The 25,411-nt window shown below is 38.0% G+C and overlaps 1 protein-coding gene across 1 annotated transcript; it reads left to right on the forward strand.

Annotated features, from left to right (window-relative positions):
- Nucleotides 1-1,351: 1,351 nt before the first annotated feature.
- On the forward strand, nt 1,352-23,941 carry VPS39 (vacuolar protein sorting 39 homolog (S. cerevisiae); the record flags this gene model as incomplete). The annotated part of the gene is made up of 25 exons (XM_009575525.1): nt 1,352-1,417; nt 2,239-2,271; nt 2,731-2,795; nt 3,609-3,651; nt 4,666-4,760; nt 5,996-6,094; nt 6,788-6,880; nt 8,432-8,615; nt 9,124-9,244; nt 9,611-9,731; nt 10,552-10,681; nt 11,864-12,006; nt 12,865-13,008; nt 13,578-13,719; nt 14,008-14,094; nt 17,401-17,474; nt 18,100-18,198; nt 18,448-18,565; nt 19,024-19,152; nt 19,628-19,730; nt 20,662-20,707; nt 21,294-21,443; nt 21,612-21,746; nt 22,352-22,443; nt 23,596-23,941. Coding segments are annotated over 25 exons (2,588 nt in total), but the record flags the coding sequence as incomplete, so codon positions are not given.
- Between the last annotated feature and the right edge of the window lie 1,470 nt (nt 23,942-25,411).

The raw sequence follows: 25,411 nt of genomic DNA on the forward strand, positions 1-25,411 counted from the left end.
GGCTGCCACGATTTCCAGTGCTCTAACCGTGGGCCGGCTAGTTTCTTGCTAAAAAGCGTTCCCTGTTTTCTGGCTAAAATTTATCTTGGAAGGCCAGTGGTATGTTCAAGTCTTAGATTTAGAGTCTGTTTGCGTATGTTAATGGTGTATAAATGTAGGTTATTCTTGGGCATGCTTGACAGTCAAGATTTTGGTCAGGTGATTGCACCAGCTGTCGTAATGATAACCCTTGATAAGGCTTTTCAAACTGCTTCAGCAGTTTCCATCACATGTACTACCATAGCACAAAGCTGGTAATTAAAAAAACTCCAGACACCGTGGAACTGTGAGCCCTTAATCTGTCTTAAGAACAAAATTATAACCTGAGTAATAGTGCCACTTTTAAACATGGGTTGTTTATGCTAATGTAGTAGAGAGGACGTGAAAATAGTTTATTCCTGCGTTGAGGCTTTTATCTTTTATCTCTTTGAAAGCATTTATTTTGCTGAAGTGCAAAAAGCCTAAACCCACAGGCGTATTACAGTGTGGTTGTGTAAAAAGAGGTGTAATTCTGTCTCTACAACTTTTCTACCAAATAGTGGAAAAAGGGTCTTGCAGAAAACAAGATTTTATTAAAATACAAGTATCTTTGGTGGATAATGAGGGAGTACTAGATGTAGAAAGAAATATTTGTGTATGCTTCTTTCCTATATGATCTTCAGCAAGGAAGAAGAATTTCAGTCATATTTCATGACCCAATAAAGATTCTATGCCTTTTGTATGCTATAAATCCTGTAAATAGGAAGAGTCTGAAACTCTGCCACAGAGTTTGTGTATAAAAAGGTTCTCTCTTACAAAACTTAAGTGACTGTTGGTTGTCCAAGCAATTCAGGTGCTGTTTAAGCAAAGCTGCCACCGTCCTTCCAGGCATAGCTGACTATTTCAGATAGTTCTTACAAAAACTTGACTATTTAAAAACAAACAAACCCACATAGAACTCCTTGTTGTTCTTCCCATTATGTAGCATTGTTCATCTCTGGGAGATAGTAATGTCTGAAGAGTAGTTTATTGCCTCTTTTGATTGCACAAAAGATGCAATGGTTTGCTGCTTTACCTTTGTATAAACAAGGGGGATGTGATGTCTAGGCTGTACTATCTGTTTTACTGCTTGATATTTGGCCGTCCTCTCCTGAGAATAAAAGCTACTTCCGAGCTCTTCCACCAGAGAGATGGTAGGAGATGTGTACTCGCTACAGAAAGTCCTCTTTGGCATTTGAAACAAGTTTCCAAGTGTTCTGATAAATGTAACTTGGCTGGGAAGAGCAGTCTTTGTTGAAACTAATTAGACTCTTTTTCTCCCCCGTCTTTGTAGAGGAATGGCTCCTTGTTGGTACCAAACAAGGGCATCTTCTGCTTTACAGGATCAAAAAAGACATAGGTAAGTTGATTTTAAGAATGGCACAAAAAGTTGATTACGTTATTCTTATTTCCTGTACTTTAAGAGGTTGTGGTAATGTTAACACATATATGTTTAATTTCTGATTTTTTTCCTACATAGTTTAATATTTGTGTGGGATGTTTGGTGAAAGTGTACACGCCATTTATCAGATGAGCAAGAAAGATAGCAAGTAGTATCAGCCTTTTTTCTGTTTTAAAGTATGTTTTATATCAGGTCTCCATATGTTTGAATTTATAGTAAGTTAGTGTAATTCTTGTGAATACAATGTGCACAGCAGTGCAATGTGCTAGTTGCCAGAGGTTTGATGTTTGTCTTGTGTTAATGAAGGACTGGATTAGTGAAAGAGCAACTTTATTCGGGTCCATGAGCATCAAGGGATGGGGAAGAGGGATCCTTCCTAACTAGTTCTGTCATGTATTTACTCCCTGCCTCTTTGACAGTCATAAGTGTTCATAGTCTATTCTGAAGATGCCACAAATAGAACTATTCTATTTTCGGTTTAGTTAAAATCGATTTTCACTAAACAGATTTGTATTTCACCTTACTTGCTATTATGTAAAAACTGATGTTACTGAACACAGTAATGTAGTGTATTGTGGGACAGGAAAGAAAAAACCAAACGTTTCGAAGTTCATCAGCCTTTGGAAGGATGTTCATTTGTAGCTACTTGGATTCTAGAGACTGAATTCAGCTTGCTTTTTCTGAAACTTGTAGGCCATCTATTCCAATCAGAACATGCTAGTCTTGAGTTGCTAGTGTCTAATCTCACGTGGTAAATTTCTCCCCCTTTTTTGCATCAATGCCAGGAGAGCTTATGTCATCAGAAAGTGTCTGTAAGTCTTTATCCCTAAAACTCCTTTTAAACCCTTGTGGTGTAGTGTTTATTCCTTGTCTACTTTGCAGTGATGTGCTCCCTAGCAGCTTAAGTTACTGATACTTGATTGGTGTGGATAAAGTCTTTATGGGTATCTTTGTATCTCTGGGTTTCAAAATACTTAAATATAAATCTTGTAATCTAAAATTCCAGCAAGGCAAAAATGTAACTATTGATGAAGTCCTCGGATGGGTACAAGAAGTGTAACTTAAATTTTCACCTGACTATGTAGAAGACCTTCTGATGCATTTAGCTATTAAGTAAAAGATAGCACAGGTATGTGAGAAGAGTCATTCTTCTAGTGTTAAGTGGCCAAGTTTGCTTTCCTAATTCTTTGTAATCTATTTAGTGTAAGATATATTTGCCATAAATTTAAGGGCAACTTCAGTTTACATGCTCTCTCAAATCTTTTTGGTAGGTTGCAATAGGTTTGAAGTGACACTAGAGAAATCCAACAAGAACTTCTCAAAAAAGATTCAGCAGGTAGGAAATACCATCATCTTGACGTGGGGACAGTCTTCCAGTGTTTTCAGCCAAGAAATGAAATATCAAATGTACTTCTGGAATCTCTGCTAAGCTTAACAAAAAAATTCACCAAAACTATAGATTCTTCTAGAGGCGGCACAGCCTGCTGTTTTTGCCCACTCTTCCCATAACAGGAATAAGCTTTGGTTTGGTCGCTAAAGCAGAAGGCAAATAATTGGAACTTACAGGTTTATTTTTCGCTTTCATGGAAATGCTGTTCGCAGTACATCTTCAGCTGCTCTGGCTGAGAATATTTGTAAAAATGATGGTAATACACCAACAGACTGTAATATATAATTTGACTCTTGGATAAAATGCTATAGGAATGTGAATGTAATTCTTCTTATTTGGAATTTAGAACTAAAGTAACTGATTATCTACTGCCAGTCTTAACTACTGTTTCATTTTTTTTGGAGAACTTTGGCTCATTGCTTTCCTGAGTATTAATATAAGCACTTACCTCAAAGATTATGCAGCCTCTTTCAGCAACACCCTACCTATCCTTTAGAAGTACTTCCGTACTAGTAACATACCACTTGTTACAACATTTTTTACCAGCTTAGGTTGCAAGCTCTGTGTGCTAGCTTGTAAAAACTAGGTGTAAGTGAAAGGGGTTGCAATAGCTGGAGGAAGGTTGTGCGTAGATAGCTGCCTTGCTGTTTTCATTATTTTGAGAGTATCTAAGATGCATTTTCTTAGACTATCTATAATCAAGCCTTGTTCAGAGGTTTAGTTTATGAGTGGAGTCACTAATAGAATTCTTTCTTTCAGATTCATGTTGTTTCTCAGTTTAAAATTCTGGTCAGTCTATTAGGTAAGTGAAGAAACTGTTTTAATATTTAATGAGCTCTTCTCGATGCAGTTACTTGGCTGAATGCGGCACCCTTTCCACACACCTGCATAGTAGTCTAGTTGTTGAAAAGTCATTGTGTAGGATTTAGGCTTTTTCACTTTGCAGAGGAAGCATTACGCAGCATAGATTGAGAAGCAGCTTTGCTTGTCGTAAGCCAGCTTGGAGAACGAAGATTTAATGCTAAGTTTTGTGATTAAAAATGAAAAAATACATATGTGCACTAAAGTGTGTGTGTATATATATTGGTATGTGTATATACACATATATACATGCATGCGTGCTTATGTGTGTGCACCATGTGATGGGGGCTAAAACTTCTGTCCAAACTTATTTGATGTATGAAACTTACTGTTGATGTGTTACACCAAATTCAGTTTATATGCAGATGGTGATCTTTTACCATCTTGTGGAAGATCTAAGTTTGCTTGTCTCTGGCTATATTTGTGTAACGTTATGATCTTCCTATGTTTTTTTGCTTATGTTGCTACTCCCTTCTTTATGATCTCCAAGTCCCGGCAATGCGTAGATTTCTGCTGCCTGCGTCCTCGTGCGTACAAAAACTTGACCACAGCACCCTCCATTTGCAACTGTTCACTTTCCGCTGATTTCAGGAGCCAGTTCAAAATGGTCTTTGTTCATACAGTCTTCCATCATGAACTTGCTCTGCTCTGGCCTGCTTGCTGTCCCTTCTACTCCCACTTCCTCTGCTTGGTTAGCACCTGTTCTCAGTTCCTTCATGTAATTTTACCAACGCTGGTGTTAGTCTTCTTTTCTGCGTTTATTGTCTTGTATTTGTATATGCCTTAGTACTTACTTTTCAGCTTTTGGGAAAACACTCCTTTTCCTTTCTTGCAGCTCTTAGTTTCACAAGTTCTGCTTTTGATGTAAACATAAAATGTTATAACTTATTTGAATTAGCAATGAGCTCTACATTTATTAAATATTGAATAATAATTGGAATTTTGTTTAAAACAGAAAATAACATTTATGTCCATGACTTGTTGACATTTCAACAAATCACCACGGTTTCCAAGGCAAAAGGTGCATCTCTCTTCACTTGTGATCTTCAGGTAAGAGGAGGAATACAATGGCCCAGAAGTCCTTACTGTTTGTAATAAGGTTAACTTTTTTATATTGCTGTATAGATTAAGTTTGTTAATTTTGTGTTACATGCAATTTGCTTGGTTACTAGTGCTTTTTAAAATTACTACCTACTCGATGTTGAATCTTTAAGGCAACAATTTTTGATGTAGTCACCTTATTTTTCTTCCTGTGCTTCATAAGATTTCTTCCTGTGCCTATTGTGATTGTGGCCTTTAACCTCCTGATAAAAAACTTCAAGGCATTTTTATCCTGTGGTAACTTTGATTCTCTTCTTTTTTTGAAAGGTGCTCTTCAATATAAAAGCCATTCCCTTCCCTTAAATTGCCAGCGTACTAGCTCATAGTGGTCCCTTCACCAAGCATCTCCATCACTGTTTTTGTTACATTTTTGTTTCTGTTCAACTGTATTGGCCCAAGGAGTCCCACAGCAGTTGTGGTAGATTCAGGCCATAAAATGGTTCCATAAGGTATAGCAATCCTCTGTTCATATGCTGTGGTTTATTAAGTGACTCATTTCTATCTAAATAAGTTTCTCAGCCTACCCATGTCATTCAGAAACCTTATTCATAACTAGGAAGAGACAGCTTAGTGTTCTTCATCACTCTTTATCTCTTTGCCCCATGGGAGTTTAGTATTAAATATTTTCTAATAAGTACTTAGGGTTTTCTAGGTGTTAAAACTAGTGATGTCTTGCAGAGCACCTTTAAATCTGGTCATTCCAAAGTGCCTTATTATTTGTGTGTACAGGCAGTTAGGTTTGCTAGTATTTCTTGTCAGGAAACTTTTCCAATAGGCTAGACTATTAAACAGCTATTAATGTTTTTATCTGTCAGTATAACACATTCTTTGCCTTGTTCCATTTCCTTCCCTCTCCTATACTGCATAGAGTTCAAGGTATTTATCCTGGTCTTCGTGGCTGGGCTGATAGCTCTCTACTTATCTTCTGTTTGTGTGTGTGTGTGTATGTCTTTGGTGCTCTTTATTTCCTTGGTGTCACAATCCCTGCCGAAGTTCATTTTTAAGTATCCTGCCCCCCTTCTCTCTGTGCTTCCTTGTTTAGGGAATGCCCTTCTGGCATGGATGAACAAAGCTGCTCTTCAATGACAGCTTTGCTTCAGGCTGAGGGTTCTTTTGGCCTTGTATTATCTTACTTGCCTCTTAGTTTATGAGTGCCTATGAGTGAGGCCTGTCTATTTTCACAGCAGTCAGATACAGGAGAAGAGGTGCTGAGAATGTGCGTGGCAGTGCGGAAGAAGCTACAACTTTATTTTTGGAAGGACAGAGAGTTCCATGAACTACAGGTGAGTTGTGTTGTGTTGTTTCTGTAGTCTGGTATGCCTCAACAGGGAGAGTAGTTGCTTTTTACTGCTTGCTGCTCCCTATTACTCAGAGGCGCTGCTGACTTTCAGAGCATTGACTGCTGTCGGTTCTGCAGTGATTTAACAATGAAGCGGCAAAAAAGTGAAAATACATGGTTGAAATCACAATTAATGGCATTAATACAGTTTTATAAATAAAATCAAAGGCTGTGTTCTATATTTTAACATTCTGGTTGTAGTATACTTGTAAGTCAGTGAAATGTGTTAGCTTACAGCCTCTATAAATGTATACCTAACAATAACACTATGGAAGTGGGTCCACTTCTACCCAAAGTTTTCCAGGTATGTCATTAAGTCAGAAGATAGTTACTGACAACAAGCATAGAGAACTGCACATGTGAATATCAGAATGATAAAAATAACCAATGGAAATGGGTAGAGAGTTTTTCAGCTGGGCTGCTCTGCTAGGAAGTTACCAGCTAACTCAGAGCACGCCTCTTTACGGTGCATGAATCTAGCCTTTTAGTTGAATACTGCCATTCCTTGACCAGCAGAAGTCGGGCTTGTGTGGTGGGGAATACGGTGTCAAGAATAGTGCTGCCTGTTACACTCTGTGTTGCCAGATTTGACTTCTGCTTTTCTCTTGTAACAGCTGTTTTAACCTGTTTTCCTCAGGGGGACTTCAGTGTACCTGATGTACCCAAGTCTATGGCCTGGTGTGAAAACTCCATCTGTGTAGGCTTCAAGAGGGACTATTACCTGATACGGGTAAGACTGGGGTTTGGAATACAGTGTTTAAGAAGATCTGGATAGCAGTAGACACTACAGAGGCTGCTCCTGTGCTCAGGGATTTAGCTAACAGACGTTTATGAAAAACAGCATCTGGTACTCTTGCTATATGTGGTTTTGGAAAGGGCAGTCTAAGTCTGTCCTTTTAGACTGATGTTTTGTCAGGAAGTGATCTTCTGTTTATCGCTGTTGAAACTAGTGTTTGAAGCTCTTGCAAAAAAAAGGCATCGGAAAAGATACATTTTGGTTTGGCAGCAGTCTGTTTAAGTTCAGTTTGCATTTTATTTAGTGTATTAAGAAAGGAGATAGCTCTAAAAGGGCAAAAAGACCAAGAATACTTTCTTATTTGGCAGACAGTGGAGCTTAACCATTTTTTCTTTTTTTGATTCTCTTTCTGAACTGTAGTCGTTACAGTTTGAAAGTCTCTAAACTTACTGTCGTTAATTTAGTATTACAGTTTCCACTTATGCTTCATTTGAGAGCTATATTTGATTCTCTTTTCTGCCTTCACAATTGGCTTCTGCTGATACAGGAAAATGAGATGAAGATGAGGTGCACCACACACGTATGTGTACGTACATGGGTGGCAATACTGATCTGTAGTCGACAGGAAAACTGCACAGTAATTTTTACAGTCACTTCAAACTGACACTGCTGACAAAATAAGTGATACCTTTCTGCAGCCCTCTCCTAGATGTTGATTCCTGCCCGTCTAGTGATATGAGTAGTTGTGCAGCTGCTCAAGCAACCAGAGTGGGGACTTGCTGTCCAAGTGTCTACTTGGGGTTGACTCTGGTACTTGACCGACCCATTCTTGAATGGCTTCATTTCACTAAATAGGCAGAAAAAATACACAGGTTTTTATCGTTTTTTGCTGTCTAGCGGTTGATTTGTAAGACTGGTTGAGCTGTAACGCAAGGGAAGCAGCAGGAACATGTAGCTGGAGTTAAAGGAGAAGGATTCTCCGTTTTAGTGGCAGTGAGTTGTTAGATCAGTTCATGAAACAGCTCTTTGATGTTTGTGGTTTTTTTTTTTTTTTGGTGGGTTCAGTTCCCTGGACAGCATGCAGCCACAAGAATGAGTGGCTAGTGGCTAGGCAGGTTGCTTGGCTTTTAGTTTGTTTTTTATGTGGCAATGCTCACTCATGCCGGAATAAAACCATGTTCAAGTTTTGGCCTAAATGAAATCCTCTGGTTACACCAAGAAGTGTTTGGACACTTTAACTGATGTTGCTACTGTGCTACGCATTTTATAAATGTGTATGAACTATGTGCTCAACTACTGTTGTAGTAACATGAATACATGATCGCAGACACAAAAGTATTAATTTTTTACTTCCAAATGATGTATAAGCAAGATAAATGACGATACGCAGAAAATTTTATTGCTACTCTTTAAAATTGCACTTGTCCTGTTAGTGATTAGTCTGGGTTGTAAATCCCTATAGCGGGTTTTTGGCTTTGGTCTTATGCAGCTTTGAAATTAAGATTATTTTGAAAAAGTTTTTTTTAATCTTCTTTATTATCCCAGGTGGATGGAAAAGGATCCATCAAAGAACTGTTTCCCACAGGGAAGCAGCTGGAACCATTGGTAGCTCCTGTAGCAGATGGAAAAGTTGCGGTTGGCCAAGATGATCTAACAGTTGTGCTCAATGAAGAAGGGATCTGTACTCAGAAATGTGCCTTGAATTGGACAGATATTCCTATAGCCATGGGTGAGAATTAGCAGTAATTTTAAAATATTTGCTTCTTTACTCCTTTGTATATGACCAAATCGTTACGTTCCTGGTATTTAGAAACTAGCTGGATTTGGAGTGTGACAAGTTACTAAAGTATTTCAAGTTGTACTCTGAGTGTGGAAGGTTTCATGTGTTTTTGTTTCTTCCTCTTCTTTGTTTCTAGTCTGTATGCATATGTTTTATAAAGGGACAAGATTTGAAATGGAAGGTAGCGTAGTAGGCAGTACAGAAGCACTGTAGTTCTTCCGGCCACCTGAGTGCCACAGAAATTCCTTATGTTGAAAGATGAACAAAAAGCCTGGTAGCAGTCTATTAGCAAATTGCTGTCAGTGTTGGGCATAGAGTTTTGTTTTTAATAAGCGAAAAAGGGACACATTTCAAGGGAAAAAAAAAACCTGAAGAGAAACCTTACTTTAAGTCATGGCTTGTTTCAAAGCATACTTGAGAAGAATCAACTTATATTTTTCACTTGTTTCACTAATAGAACACCAGCCTCCCTATATCATTGCTGTTCTGCCAAGGTATGTGGAGATCCGCACTTTTGAACCCCGGCTGCTGGTACAGAGTATTGAGCTGCAGAGACCACGCTTCATCACCTCTGGAGGGTATTGAGTATAACTTATTATTACTTTTGTTGGGCTGTCTGGGTGTATGGTAACACTGAAAAACTGAGAGAGGAAGAGCTTTCCTATCTCCCTCAGCTTAAGACGTAGCATTGAAGCAGTCTGTTTTTTATGAACAGATGGGTGGAGGCCATAACTTGAGGATTAGATGACAGAGTTGAGTGTCTTTGGGAATTTCTGATCACTGGAGATACATTCTTCTCCTTTCTGCTTTTCAGTATTGCTTAAGTTGCCCTTGTATCTGATTGATCAATGTGTGTATTAACCAGGATTGTTTTTTTTCAGATAGGGTATTGTTCCTTTCTCAGTGCTGGAACTTAGTAAGTGACCTTTTTGTCTTGTTTACAGCACAAATATTATATATGTGGCAAGTAATCACTTTGTTTGGCGGCTCATTCCAGTGTCCATAGCCACACAGATCCAGCAGCTTCTGCAGGACAAGCAGTTTGAGTTGGCTTTGCAGTTGGCAGTAAGTACTCAAAACCTTTGGGTTTGCAGCGGATGCACTTGTGCAAAAGTACACAAAAGGATGTTTGCCTTGTGCTTGAGTGTAGCTAGTCTGGAGAGTTTAACCTCCCTACTGTCCACTTCGCACAAATTGGTGAACTCTAGCCTGTTTTTGACTTAAGTTTTAGTTTTGTGCTGCCATTTCTCCGTGTTGATCTATTGTGGTTTGGATGTTGAGATATCATCTTGTATGTGAAAGATGATCTCTTTCAGCTGTTTAATCGGTTACCTTCTTTTAGACTTTGAAGTCAGTTGGACTTCAAAGTCTTCAGACTGCTTGTAAAGAGTTTTGCTTGGAGTTGTGTGTTTTATTTTGTCAGATGACCAAGATTTTTTTGTAATGACCCTCCGTATTACTCCTGAAATGTAACAATCTCTTAGAGATGCTGAAACAGTACATTTAATTATATTGCCATTACTGTTTTAGGATTTTCTGGTTTCTGGAAACTTCCCTGGAACTACATCAAAATGAATTAATTGAATTTTTTATTGCTAACTTGAAAAAAAAATTTTGAAAAGGCAAATGAGTGAAGAGGTAGTTCCTTTGATAAGGCCAGTATACAGATGAGCAGAGGTAGCTTTCAAACCTTCCAGGTTATCTCAGTGACACAATAAGCATAGCATCTGAGAATCACCACCAGAGGTGTTCACTTTGGAAGATTATTCTTTTTCTTCTTCTTACTCTCTCCAAAGGATAATATTCCTGTTACTTCTGTAGAGTGTTTCATTCTCATTTACAGGGTCCAAGAGTTTTTAATGTTTGTTAATTTGTATGTGTGTAGGAAATGAAAGATGATTCAGATAGTGAGAAGCGACAACAAATTCACCACATAAAGAACCTCTTTGCCTTCAATCTCTTCTGCCAGAAGCGCTTTGATGAATCCATGCAAGTTTTTGCCAAGCTTGGTACAGGTAAATGCTTGGGTTGGCATTGAGAAACCTGGGTTAGGAGGAATGAAATGAAGCTCTCGGACTATTGTGTGGAGGTTTTTGTTTGTTTTCTGTTTTGTTTTTGTTTTAAAACTGGGGTGTCTTGTGCAGACCAATCCCCTGTGAATGGCAAATAGCCTAGGCAGCTATTTAGCTTTTTTTTGTGAAACTGGTTATAGTACTTAACTCACCGACTGAAGTTAATTAAATCATGAATTTGTCCTTTGTGCAGAATATATTTGTATTGTAGGCTGTTTTACACTGTGCATAGCATGTACACAGACCCTTGAAGTTGAGGGTTTCAGGAACTGCCAAAAGCCTACTTGTAGCTTGGAAGGAAAAATAAGGAACATCTATAGATTTGCTAAATCCTTGGACTCGGACCAAACTGAGGACCCTTAATCCTGTTTCCTGTTTAATGGACCAAGCTACTGAAGCCAGGAGACTTTTCTGTGGTTTTGGAAGGCAAAATAGTCTCTGATGCATTCCTCTGGTTCATACTAGGATTATTGGAAGAACACCTGAAGACTGGACTGTACCATATAATAGTGCTTAAGACTGAGATTCTTTATTGGTGACAGCACATCACTTGTGCATTTAAACCTAGAACTTTTACTTGTTTTGATAACACTTAACATCATATTTACTTTGGAAAACTACAGTGAAAGAAAAGGATTGAGAACTCAAAATACTTTGAACTTAAATTAGAGTGCAGTAATTTTGAATTTGCTTAAACTCAATGAAAACAGGTGCTCATTAGTTAGAGATGGTGCTATTCAGTTCTTGTTTCAAAAGCACAGTAAATCTTCTCTTAAAACATTGCTTGTTCCTAGAAATCCTGTCCTACTGTCAGAGTTGTTAGTGCTGGGATTCTGCAAGAAGAGCAGTAAGAGGATTATAATGATGGCTTGTCCTCCAGGTGTGCCAAGCGCACAGGTTGGAACTTGTGCTTGGACTTTGAAACAGTCTTTCTCTTGCTTCTTTTGCCTTGTTTTAGCTCCTTTCTGTAATAAGCAAATTCTGCTATCTGGAACCTTGTGGACATACAAGTTGACTACATATAGCTCTGTTGGAAAGCTAAGCTTGCTCAAAGGTTACATACACTTAAGAGTTTGCAAAAATAATGTTATGAATGGTTACTAATACTAGTTATTTTTTGCTTAGATCCCACTCATGTGATGGGTCTGTATCCTGACCTCCTGCCCACAGATTACAGAAAACAGCTACAATATCCCAACCCCCTGCCAGGGCTGTCTGGGGCAGAGCTGGAGAAGGCACATTTAGCTCTGATAGACTACCTAACTCAAGTGAGTGCTCCTATATCTGTTTTAAGAGCAGGGTTATTCAGTTTTAGCATGCTTTGTTGGTTAACTTTGATGTGCAGGAAGCAGTACGCCTACTCCAGCTCTGTCATGCTAGCGTTAATAGGCTGTCTTCATAGTTGGAAACTATGAGAAAGCAGGGGAACTGGAAGACGTGAGGTGCCCCGCAGATATGTGGGAGACCTCACATGTGACTTTTGTGAGGACTGGACAAAACTTCCTCATGGACCAGATCTGAATATGAGTCCAGAATTTTATTTCTAGTAGCCTTCTGAAGAGGGCTTGAGCTCTTCATCTTTTGTTTTTGTTTGGTGACTATTGTGGAGAGCACTCTAACCAGGAGACATGTCAAAAATATGCATTAAAAGGTGGAACAGGAGGTAGTGGGTACTGTAACTTCCTGTCCTCTTTATTTTGTTGTAACTGAAACCTGAATTGTTCCGTTGCCATTCTTGCTAGACTAAAAGGAAGCTTGTGTCTGAAGGAGGATAATTTTTGTGCATAGTAGTGCAAAATCTAAATTGTTCTCCAAATGTTTTAAATGACTCCTGACTTCTCTAAAATGTCTCTGTTCAGGTTAACCAAGTTTCCTTCTGACTGTTTTCTCAAGACTCTGGACATGTTGCAAAACTATAAATTTGCAAAACAAATGTATACACCTGAATGTGGTTGGAAAGGTGATGTGTTGAATAGTTAGTAACAATAAAAATTCTTTAGGAAACAATTGATTAAAACAAGTGATTAAATTGGTTTAATTTAGTCTTTTTACTTGGTGGGTTTACTGAGGTGGGATGGAGAAATCCATGGCCTTTTCCTGTTAAAATTTCATTTTATGTCCTGCAGAAAAGAAGTCAGCTAGTGAAGAAGCTAAATGATTCTGACCATCAGTCCAGTACCTCACCGCTCATGGAAGGAACACCCACGATCAAATCCAAAAAGAAGCTGCTACAAATCATTGATACCACCCTGTTAAAGTGTTACCTCCATGTGAGTTTCTGCCTGATGTAGAGGCCTTTCCTTTACCATGCATGCTCTACTGGAATTTCAGGCTGAAATGTTTGGGAAGGAGGATAAGCAGCTACTTCAGAAATTCTCACACAACTGTCTGTCTTTGGTCTAAAAACGATCTGTGAAACTTTGTCAGCTAATTTGCTCACTGGTCAGGAAATAGTTTAATGGAATAAAGCAGATGTGTCTGTTTCTGGTTGCTGCCTGTGTCAAAAGAACGTGGCCTTGTGTATTTTGAAGTTCTAATGAATGCTTCTCATGTTGTCTTGTATTGTTAAATGCAGGAGAGTATGATCTTTGCTGTCAATGATGTTTTTCAAAGCTGACCTCTATTCTGGAAGGGGGGGAATAGCTCTGATAAATTGTTTTCTTTCTGTCCCAACAAATTAGGAAAATGAAGATCGGCCTTGATCTAAGATGTTAAACTGTCACTTTTTATGCTATAAGACTTCTTTTTTTTTTTTCTTCCCCCCCCTCTGTTCCAACTCATGTTTTGTACTATAAGCTTAGGAGGTGCGCATGTTTAAGTGCTCCCTTTTTGCTTGCAGACAAATGTAGCACTGGTGGCACCATTGCTACGTCTGGAGAACAATCACTGCCATATTGAGGAGAGTGAGCATGTACTAAAGAAGGCACACAAATATAGTGAGCTGATAATACTGTATGAGAAGAAAGGTCTGCATGAGAAAGGTAGGTATGAGGTTGGAGTGGGGGGAGGATAAGGGATAGGAGCATGCATTCCTAGTATTGAGTTTTAACGTGTCTTCAGTGAGCAGGCAATATTCTGAAGAGACTTTTTCTCAGTCCGTCTTGTGATTAAATTGGTCTTTGTTCCTGTTACTTGTTTGGCCTGTGTTTTTAAAACAAAACTTTCTTTTATCTCCGGTAGCAGAACAGGAAAAATGCACTTTTTTTGTGGTTCAAGTTGGAATGATACTTGTGGTTACAAAAGAATGAACCTTTTTGTTTTTCTGAAAGCATTACAGGTACTGGTGGATCAGTCAAAGAAAGCCAACTCACCTTTGAAGGGTCATGAGAGGACAGTGCAATATCTGCAGCATTTGGGTGAGTGTGAAGGAGAGCATTGTTTCTGTGAAGGTGTTACTCTTGTTGGTTACTGTTAGTGGTTATTCTACTGTTCAGCAACTTGCTAGGGACTTAGCAAGCTAAAGGGTATCCTTGTCATCTTGTCTGGTTTCTTGCATAATGCAAACTTCAAGGATTGGTTCACGAGCATCTTACTGAAACTTGACTATCTTACTGGAAAACATTCCTTATTTCTGATAAAAATTTCCTTTGGTAGAAAGTATGCTATAGTATTTTGAATTTTCTTCCAGCGGTGATTTACCGTAACTTCTGGGTTAGGCTTTCCAGCTGAAAGTCTAACTTCCAGTTGCTGGGTCTTGTAGTATCTTTCCCGAGATGAAGAATCCTATATGAAGTTTTTGCTTTCTGTGTAGTTGTAGATCTAGGTTATGAACTAACAATTGTAGTTGCTGGTCACAGCATCATGGTAGGAACTTGCTTGGTTGACTATTCATTGTGAACTCCCAAATCCTTTTTTGGTTTTGCTACTTCTGAGAATAGTCCCCTCCCATCCAAAAATACTATTTATTTCTAAATGCACAACTCTTTAAATGTATCACACTACTAGTGAGTAGTTCATGAGGGAAATACCTTTGATCATCTCCTAGTCTTACACTGTTGGCAAAGTTTCATGTTTTTTATTATGGTTACTTCTTTTAAGAACTCCTGCTGGCTTCTGTTAGCAACATGTTTATTCAATGATAATACATTACTTACAATGACATTGAGACCTTTCCCGTTTGTGCCATGTCTCTCTTACGCTTCTTATTCATTGGTGTCACTCATCTTAGAGAAGTGTAGGTATGTTATATTCAGCATACAGCTTTAGAAAACAAACTTCTAATCTTATTTAAAAATAATTCTGTCATCTCGATAAATTAATCTCGATTGACCTTTGTTAGCCGTTCATTTGTTTTACCTGAGATTGATGATGATTAAGACTTATAATTATCCAGGTTGTCTAGAATACTCTTCTAAAATCTTGGCAGCTTGCTAAATTTCTTTTAGTCTTCTGGAGCTTCTCAGGTGTTTCAGGACCTCCTGAAAATCAGTTTTCCTGTGTGCTTCTTGCTCAGCTCTTTAAAACTGATAAAGAATATTTGGGTTTGTTCACTTCAGAGTAATGAAATACAGTGGAAACAAAGTTAACTACTGCTAATAAATGGAATGTTTTACGCTAGTAAAACAGCAGCTTTCCCCCCCAAGTAAATAGCAGAAATGTAATACTGTTTTTGTGTGTGTGTGTTTAACTGCATTACCCATTCTGCTTTGATTAATTGGTAAGTGTAATTTCTGGAAGTCCCTTAAATAAGATGATAAAAGCATTTCAGACTATGGGGTTTCTACAGATTTTTCCCATTGCTCCCCCTTTGAGGCTTCTGTAGTTATGAGCTTCTAATCTAAGTAATAATCGATTTTTTTTTTTTTTAATAATTTTAAAAATTTTAATTATGCGGGATGTACTTTTACTTGCTTTCACTTACGTTCTGAGTGAAGTAGAAACTCTTCTTTAGTCATCTCTTGTCTATAGGTTTTTGGGCATTTAATGAAATATTCTTAAATAGTTCTCAGGTAATTATAGAAAACTTTATGTAGGCTTGTAGCTGTGATCTTTTAAGTCATCAAGTATGTATTACTGATTTGGGTTTGATGCTTACTCTGTTGATACGTGGCAAGTGCTAATTGTTTATAGCATCAAAGAAAGTATTAATTGTTAATTCTGTGATTGGCTATGCCCATCAAAAATATCCTTTATCTGTGCAGAGTTAGGCACAGGAGAATGATGTACTTGATTGGGTGGCAGATAGTGTTCTGTATTACAGTATTGCTTATCTGTTAAAAGAGTGTTATGCAGAATTTCTTCCTATTATAGCTTATATTTAAATTAGGGATTTGTTGCTGAGAAAGTTTAGAAATTCTGTGTGTGCTTTAATTCTAGCAGCACAAAACATCCTTGCCTGTGATCTTCAGTGTAAATCTCCATGCAGCTGAATGTTATGTGCTGAGGGAGCCAGTTGTTTTGTTTTGTGGTATGATGTGATGTTGGCCTTTTAGTATTCTGATCTATAAGCTTTGGTAGTTACTTGTTGAGTTCCTCCTCTCCTCCCATCTTGAGTGTTTTGAGTAGGTTGTAACTTCATGTTTGATTTGGTCATGATTTCGGCAAAGGCAATTTGATCAGTGCTTTGGAAAGGAACTATTCTAATTAATCTCATACTTGTTTATAAGGAGTTAGACTTTCTCTTCTCTGTCTCTTGTTCTACATGAGAACTTACCCCCATGATTTGTCCTGTCCTTTATTTAAATTTTCTCAGTGAGGCTAGCAAACCCATTACCATACAATGCCCTGTTATTTCAGAAAGTTAACTGAAGTTCAGCGAAATTCAGACCCATGACCTTAGTGCCCTTTGCCAAATCACTGTTTTGTTTTTGAAACTTTGAAATTGGGTCTTCTGGAGGCTGTTTCAATGGTTTTACTTCATAGCACTCCTCTTCTGGTTTTTAAAATACTGGTACTGTGAGGATGCTGCTTCTTTTAAATATTTTAAAAGTAACTTACTTCTGGTGATGTTGTGGGATGAAGAAAAGCAAACAATGGCTGCCTTTTTATAGGGTTGGTGTAGGTTTCTGTTTCTTGTATAGTTGTGTTGTTGCATTGTTTGGGCAGTGAATGCCTCAGTGGGTGCTGATCAGGTGGGTGGGGGAAAAGTCATGTTTTCCTAATGTGTTTTATAAACTTTATGAACCCAGTTGTCTAACTGAAAGTATTCTTGTAACAAGGCAGGTCCTAAATTTTCTTAAAAGCTGAAAAGTTATTACCTGTCATGTAGTTTTTATGCCAGTACTATGATGCTTTACTACTTATTATGAAGTATTTGACCCTTTGCTATAGAAGTCATTAGACTGTCAGGCTGGAAATGGACTGAATGAAATTACACAAGTGGAAGTACAGTCTTTTTCTACCCTAATAAAAACAAATTGTAAGGGAAGACTTTTCGAATGTGATTAAGACAACTGAGCTTGATTTTGGTCTGAATTGTTTATGTTTGGTGGCACTTAGTATTTGAGTTAATTCTTGTTGCTTTTTAAAATAACGTTCGCAAAGTAATGAAATTGTGGCTTTAGCCTGAAATGTGTGATTTGCTTGACTTGAGCGGGGAAGAAAACCAAACCAGATTCTTCCTATAAATTAAGCTTTGCTGGCTCTGAAAGCATCTGCTTGTGTTGTGGGTAGATGGATCTTTAGGATTTTAACATTGAGCACTGCTGCTTTTTGTATTCCAGGCACAGAGAACTTGCACTTGGTATTTTCGTACTCTGTCTGGGTGCTAAGAGATTTTCCTGAAGATGGACTGAAGGTAAGTGTGGCTGAAACAGGCACATTGCCTTTGAGATTCTTAGTTCAGTGTATGGAATTGGGAGAACTCAATGTAAGAAGCCATGTATTAATGCTAAATCCAATTACATATGTAATTTATATTTTCTGTGTTCAGTAGTGTGGTAAGATTAGCAGTAGATGGAGCAGGACAGCCTTTGTTTTTCTCATGCTTTTCCATTCTTTCAATACCTTATTTTGTAATAAGTAGTTAGGAACCTTTGATACAACATTTAATGTTATTGATGTCATGCCTTTTGCTCAAAAGCCTGATTGAATATTTAAATTTCAAATGTTAATTTGCCTTTCTTATTTTCCCTTTCCTCTTTGATATAGAACTGACTTCCTATATTTGGGAAGTGTTGCGTACTGTAAAACAAGAGTGTTAACTAAAGCAGAAGTGGGGATGTTTGTTAATCCTTTCAGATGCGAGATAGCTTCTGAGTGCCTAAATAAGCTGCTCAGATTTTTTTATGCTTCTTGTGCTTATCTTTGGACATATGTGATGATATGCCAGGCTTCAGTGCCTCAGACAAAATACACTGTGGCACTTAATTTAAAAAAAAAAAAAAAAGTCACCATTCTGTGAATAAAATTTTGTTTAACAGATATTTACAGAAGACCTCCCTGAAGTGGAAGCTTTGCCACGAGACAAAGTGCTCAGTTTCTTGATAGAAAATTTTAAAAGCTTGACTATTCCTTATCTGGTAAGAACTCAATCTGTACTAGTGCATTACATTCAGTACATGTTGCATATAAGGCTTTAGTTCTCCAGGCGTTGGAGCCTGATGCTATCTCAGAGAATGCTAGCTTTGCCATAAGTTGTGCAAAGAAAAAATAATTAAAATATATGAAATCTTGAAGTCAAGCTTAGTAAAGGCAAGCATGGAACTGTTGGTTGCTTATAACGAATTACTTCCCAGAGGAAGTTTCTATAACTGAACATGTATTTACAGGAACACATCATTCATGTCTGGGAAGAAACTGGTGCAGACTTTCACAACTGTCTGATCCAGCTGTACTGTGAGAAAGTGCAGGGTTTAATGAAAGAATATCTCAATTCTTTCCCTGCAGGTATGTTTATCCTTTTCTGGTGGGAGGACCAGGGGCAGGGGACAGCACAGGGGAGCCTTCACAGTGTATTGCTGTAAGCCTTCTCTGTTCATATCCGGAAGAAGACATCCCAAGTAGTGAAGAAACTGGAAAAACAGAAGTTGTGGGTTTGTAGGGAAGTCTAGTTTATTGCCTCCCTAGAGATCTTACGGGACCAAGTGACACTTTGTTCATGTAATGGCAGCTACTGCTCCCTGAATTCTACATGTTAAGGGCAGGGAAGAGTCTTGAATAACTGAGTCTATTGTTTAACCAGCCACTTGATATGTTTTAGGGAGCTGAAGTAATTTGGCAGATGCACCAGAATCCCAGCCCATATAACAGTTTCATCGGCATTTGTTTACTCCTCGTAATGATTTATCTTCTTCTGTAATGAAATAGTTGTCTTATCATAGCTTATGTTGTTTTCTTCCATATAGATAAAACTCCAGTGCCTGCTGGGGAGGAAGGAGGAGACTTGGGGGATTACCGGAAAAAGCTTCTACTTTTTCTGGAGAAGTCTAGCTGGTATGAACCTAGTCGACTAATTAGTGACTTCCCCTTTGATGGTGAGTTCAGTTTCCATAGGTTAACTAAACCCTAGCTTATGACATTGTACAGCAAAACCTCCTCACTTATTGTAGAATCATGGTAACTAGAAACAGAAAAGATGGCTGTATCTGTAGTTGTAGACCACTGGTGTGTATACTAACTCTGTTTTGGCTGGCACAGTTGGGTTTACCAGTCTCTGCAGGATTCCTGTAACTGTTGGCCTAAGACCTTGTGGTGTCTCCCATCATTTAAATATTTAGCCTAACTTTTCGATGAGCCTGAATTTCTCAACAGATCTGAACTTTGTTGTATCTTAAGGTTACTTAAGAATTCATAAAATGTTACTGAGACTAGTGTGAAGCAGACTTACAGTCTCAGTGTAACTTTAACCTGTGCTTAGACTATAGTTCCTTCTGTTAGTCTGGTGACTAATGGAGCTTATGTTGTCATTTCTCTGTGTAGTTATTGACTAATCTTTCACGCTATCACTAGGTCTCCTAGAAGAACGTGCTCTGCTCTTGGGTCGTATGGGGAAGCATGAGCAAGCTCTGTTTATTTACGTTCATATTTTAAAGGACACCAACATGGCTGAAAAGTGAGAATTTATTTTTTTTATTTTTTTTTACTCACTGTGGATAGGATGTGTAGTGAAATGCTGCTGTATGTGGAGCATGAATGCTATAAGCCTTCAGGATCTTCTGGGTTTCCGTATTTTCTTGACTTTTAGGCTCTTCCAGGTATCTGTTTGTTACAGATGATGATGCTGAACCCTTGAGGCTTACCTTTTCATGCTCTTTAGAGCAATATGACTGTCATCAATGAGTTCTTTGTTGCCACCTGTCCTTAGCTTGTGAACTTCTGTATGTTGTTTTGCTTCCTTTCTCTTTTGAGAGACACTTCACTAGCCCAGATGCAAAGTTACGCTCCCTCAGTTAGCAGAATCCTCTCTAGTAAAGATATGGCATTTTTCTAGGTGTATTGTGTCAGGGAACCTTCTGAGTGAATCTAAAGTACTTAAGTGAAAATATAATTAACTGATACTGGCAGATATATCTGAACATTGGGGCCTGTTCAACATAGCTTCTTTTAAAGCTAGTTTCTGCAAATGCCTGTTAGAGGACATTCAACCCTAGTATGCAGTGTACATTAATAAACACCTTCTCTTTGTGATTCAGATACAGTAATTAGATATATCTACACATATATTTTTATGCTATGATGTGTTGATCGGAGACATCTTTTTCCCCTTTTTTTACACAGCTGAATTAAATTTAGTTTCTGCATGAAAGCTTTTTAAATTATTCGAAGTGGGAGACTTGCACAAAACCTCCCTTTTTCTCAGCATTGTAATGCAGAGTAAATGGCGTAATTTTGTTGTTCAACTGATTAATTGATCAAAATTGGATGTACGGTCACCTAACTTGGATGGCTTCAGTAATCAAAGCTTTTAAATGTTGATTTCTGTGGACTGATTCTCTGGGTTCCAAAACTGTCCCTGCATTTCACCTCATTCTTCTTTGTTCTAGCTACTGCCATAAACATTATGACAGAAACAAAGATGGCAACAAAGATGTAAGTAGTTTCATCTTTGCAGTCTTCCTTTTCAGTAAAGATGTATTAGACTATTCATACCATGTTAGGGAGTTTAAAGTTTTTGCTCTGTATAGACTTTTTCAGGGTTTGTGTAGGTGGACAGGAACCTATGTATAAACTCTTGGAATTTAGGAATTACTAGATGATTGATTTTTTAAAATTTTTTTTTTAATTTGTTTTTTGTTAGAATGTTACTGTATCACTGGAGTTGAACATATATGGAACATATGATGGAACTCAGAAGACAATACTTCTGCAGAAAAGTTAATGTTAAAAAGCAGTGAAGTGTTGGTTTCTAAAGATCATGAATGAGTCATGTAAGATGAGGGAGGCGTGATTAAAACTACTTTTTTAGAAAAACTTTAGTGTAGAATGCAAGTCTTAAAAGGCCTTGAACATCATTGATACTTTTCAGTTTTTGTTGTTTTAAGATAAGAGCTGTTTGAATGAGCACTTCGGAATTTTGAATGGCATGGGTACAACTAGTACCACTGCTGGGTTCTACCAGCACTGTCAATTGTGGATGTGTGCAGTGGTTTCAGAATTTTCCGTTTGTATGCAACAGGTCTATCTGTCACTGCTCCGGATGTATCTCTCCCCACCTAGTGTTCATTGCCTGGGACCAATCAAGATGGAAGTGCTGGAGCCTCAAGCCAATCTGCAGGCTGCTCTGCAGGTTCTGGAACTACATCACAGCAAACTGGATACCACCAAGGTAAGAAAGACTTGTAAGTACTCGGTTTGTACTGTTGGCAGAAGGTACTGGAGTAGGCAAGTGAACAGATGGTAACAGTGTCAAGCTAAATGTGTCAATTTCTGTTCTATTTTGTTCTCTGTTCCTTTTTAATTTTTCCTAACTAAGTATATGTATATTTTGCTCCAGGCGATAAACCTACTCCCAGCAAATACACAGATTAGTGAGATTCGGATCTTCTTAGAGAAAGTCCTTGAAGAAAATGCTCAGAAGAGAAGGTTTAATCAGGTACTCAAGAATCTTCTCCATGCTGAGTTTCTGAGGGTAAGTACCCACCACCTGTCATTTATGGGAGTGCTGTTTTAAAACCGATGTTCAATATTTAAATTAACTGTTCCTTATACGGACTGTGTCCGTATAAGGTTGTGCTGTAGTGCACCTGAAATTAGTAGATGTGCATCAAGTAGATTGAATGTCCCTTTATCAGGAGATGGCCAAGTCCATTAATTTTTGTTTGGCTGAGATGCGTGCTTTTGCTGTGAGTCGCTGGACTCACTCTGTTCTGGTGTGCATTGCAGGATGATCGCAGGGAGCATGGGCTGGATTTCTTTCAAATAAACTAAACCAATGATGCACTTAAATAGTTCACCTGAACACCCCTTAGTGGTTAGAATGCCTTAGTCTGTGGACCAGACTAGTTGAAAGTAAAATCATACCATTCATATAGTGTGGGTGTTGGGTGTTCAGTACCACTTGCTCTGCTCTACAGACCTGCTTCTTTTGTGCTGTACAACTTGCTAATGTAGGTATAGCCACTGAAAATTAAGCGTTGTGACAGGTTTCAGTTTCACTGGACTAGAAGGGAGCTGTGGTGTGGCATTGCTTTTTGAGCAAGTTGTGTGTGTTTTTTTCTTATTATTCTTCTGTAGGTCCAGGAGGAGCGGATCTTGCATCAGCAAGTGAAGTGCATTATTACAGAGGAGAAGGTGTGCACTGTATGTAAAAAGAAGATAGGTAACAGGTGAGAGAACATATGCCTTAAAGCTTGGGAAACCGAATAAAATATGAATCTTGTACACTTAAACTAAGAATGTTGCAAAACTTGGAACGTGTATATACACGGAGAGAACAGCAGTATGAGGGTGACATTTGAAGAGTGTTTGAAATGGAAATTACATTACTCAACTGGGTGGCTGGTAAAACATCAAAGCTTTAGTCAGTGAAGTTTATTGCAAGAGCTTAATTCTGCTTTCAACAAAGGAGAATAAAATCCCTTCAGAAACTTGTAAGACTTCTTACTTCACAACTCTAGAAGGCAGAAAATAACTTCTCATACTGAATTTGGAAAATGTTCTTAGAACATACTACCTGCTTCTTAACTAGAATTAAGAAGGATGATATAAAGAATCTCAAACTAAGATACAAGTGTAATAGTTTTCTATATCTGATGGCTTTGTGGTTCCCTGGCTGATGTACATTTTGTAGCCTTATTATCTTAGGACATCTAAAAATAGAACTAATTCGCTTGATACCTGGATGCCAATAACTTTTCTTCTACTATTCCTGGTAGGTAATTATGGGTTGGTATAGGATGCAAAGTTTATTTGCACCTTTTCTTCTTTGAACTCTAGTGAAATGTCACATGACTAGCTTATTCATTCTTTCTGTTGTTGATTATGAACCCTTCTGAGATATCAGTAGCGTTCACAATGATAGGGAAAGGTTCTTTTTCCAAGGTCTAAATATACTTACTGCTGTGCATATTCGATTTTTTGCTGTTAGTGTGTAGCATGTAGCATCAGAATTTAAATTTGCATATGCAGTATTGTTTTAGTTGTCCAGGATTTTTCTAATGCTGTTAAGTTCAACAAGGTTTTGAAGGTCAGTCATGTCAGTATGTCACCCAGTCTTTAATTTGTTACCAGTGACTTCCAAGTAGTGTGCCTATAGAAATGAAGATAGATTTTGGTTTTTTTAAATGATACTGTTACAAAATCCATAGAATTCTTTTGTCTGTTTTTTTCAAGAATATATTCAGGCTGTAACTTAAACAGCGAAGTGTCACTTTCATGTAAGAATCTCTTTCTGATTCTGACACAACTTGGATGTTCTTGTTCCAACAGGGAAAACTGTTTGTATTGACAGTTGATTTTTGTGTTCTGTCTCTTTACAGTGCATTTGCTCGATACCCTAATGCAATAGTTGTGCATTATTTCTGCTCCAAAGAAGTCAACACATTGGACACCTGACCTTGTCCTGGTCGATAATCCCAACATTCATATGAAATTCAGAACTGACGACTTAAGAAGTTGATGCCTCTGAGATTTTTGAGGCTTGTTGCTAGGGTCTCTTATACTGGGTAGAAGTCAATTGTAACTGTGGACTGACTGTAGCTATCTGGCAATACTAGAAAATGACTTTAACCATGTTGTTATAGTGCTGGCAACTACGCTGAACCTCTCAGTACTCAGATGAAGAATAGAAACTGGTTTTTATAGTGAGTTTTGTATTGCACTCCAGTCTTGCGAATGAGTTCTTAAACAACTGTTGGGCATTCACCACAAGTCAAGTTTTACTATGAAACTTACCCCCATAGGGTGACAACATTGTGATTTGGCCTTGTATGTAAATAGATCTTTCAAAAAAGGAAATTCCTTTAAAGTCTTTGCAGCTGTATCAGTGTTGTGTGGAGATCACCAGGTGTTTGGCATAGAGAAGGCTTCTGTGCCTATTTCTAGACCTAGAAAATATAATTTTACTTTCATCTCAGTAATGGGAATGTTTAAATGCTTGCCAAAGGAATCCTTTTATTGATATTCAGTGTTATCACCTGGCCTTCTGATAAGCAGAAGTTCCACAGGAGGTAGTCAGACAAACAGTAGATACCACTAGTAAGCATTTTTTTTTTTTGCTTTAGTTTGAGAGCTGTAAATTGAATTAACTCGTGTGTTGTTTGCACTGAATACGTTCACTCTTAGCATGAGTGGAAGCTCAGAGACTATTCTAAGAAGTTCACATCTGCACTCATACCAAAAAGCAAAGAACACTCTGTAAAGCAACTTCTGAAGGGAGTGAACTATAGTTATTGCTTGAGCTTCTAGACTACACTTGAGATTTGTGTGTATAAAGTTCTTTGGTCTCTGGTTCACTTTCCAGCATTGAACTAAAATCCAGACTATTTCAACGTCTCTCTATTTTAAATGCTCTAGAACTGTGTTCTGCTCAGGCTGGTACTGTTCTTAAGTTACTCTTGGGCCAGAAGTCTTAACTACAAAAACTAGATTGTACCATACTGCTTGTAGGCTGTAATATTTTTGTCTAACTTATTTTTCCACAAACTTTAATCTATAGCAGATCGGCATCAGGAATATTAAAAGGTTTGATTGGTGCAGAAAGAATCTGTGCAGTGGTAATGAAAAGACAGCAGTAGCAAATAACCCAATAGCTGGATGTCTGACTCCCAACATCCTGGTCTAGCAATACTTATAAGTATGTAATTATTAAATAGTATGGAGCATGGCGTGTAACTACCTGATATCACCTCCTAATGAACAAGTAGATGAATAAAGCCTGTCTGCCTAAGGTGTAATTGGATCTCAGTTAACATTATAGGTTTACTTAAGCCATTGTTATGTGAGTGTTTTTTAGGAACAGATCTGCTGTAGGCTGACGAGTCCTAATTCACTTTCATTTGCCAGTGTTAATAGTTTCCTTTGATAACTTTGTTTTTTCCCCTTCCACATGTGTTTGTATTTATTGTTCGTATGCCGCCTTATGGATTTCTTAGTCCAGTGTTTTGCTACTTCTGTACTTGGATGTCTCGGGCAGTATTGCTACTGATGTCTTTCTGCAGAGGCTGGTTAGAGGGAATCTGTGGTGTTAATGTTTTTAACCTTGTATTTCTTCTATTTGAAGAAGAGAGCTTAAAAATACTTATATTGGATTTGCACATTCTGTATAGATCTTTATATACGAGTTCAGGTACAGAG

This window comes from Fulmarus glacialis, unplaced genomic scaffold (genome assembly GCF_000690835.1).
Source record: "Fulmarus glacialis isolate BGI_N327 unplaced genomic scaffold, ASM69083v1 scaffold784, whole genome shotgun sequence".
In the NCBI taxonomy this organism is placed as follows: domain Eukaryota; kingdom Metazoa; phylum Chordata; class Aves; order Procellariiformes; family Procellariidae; genus Fulmarus; species Fulmarus glacialis.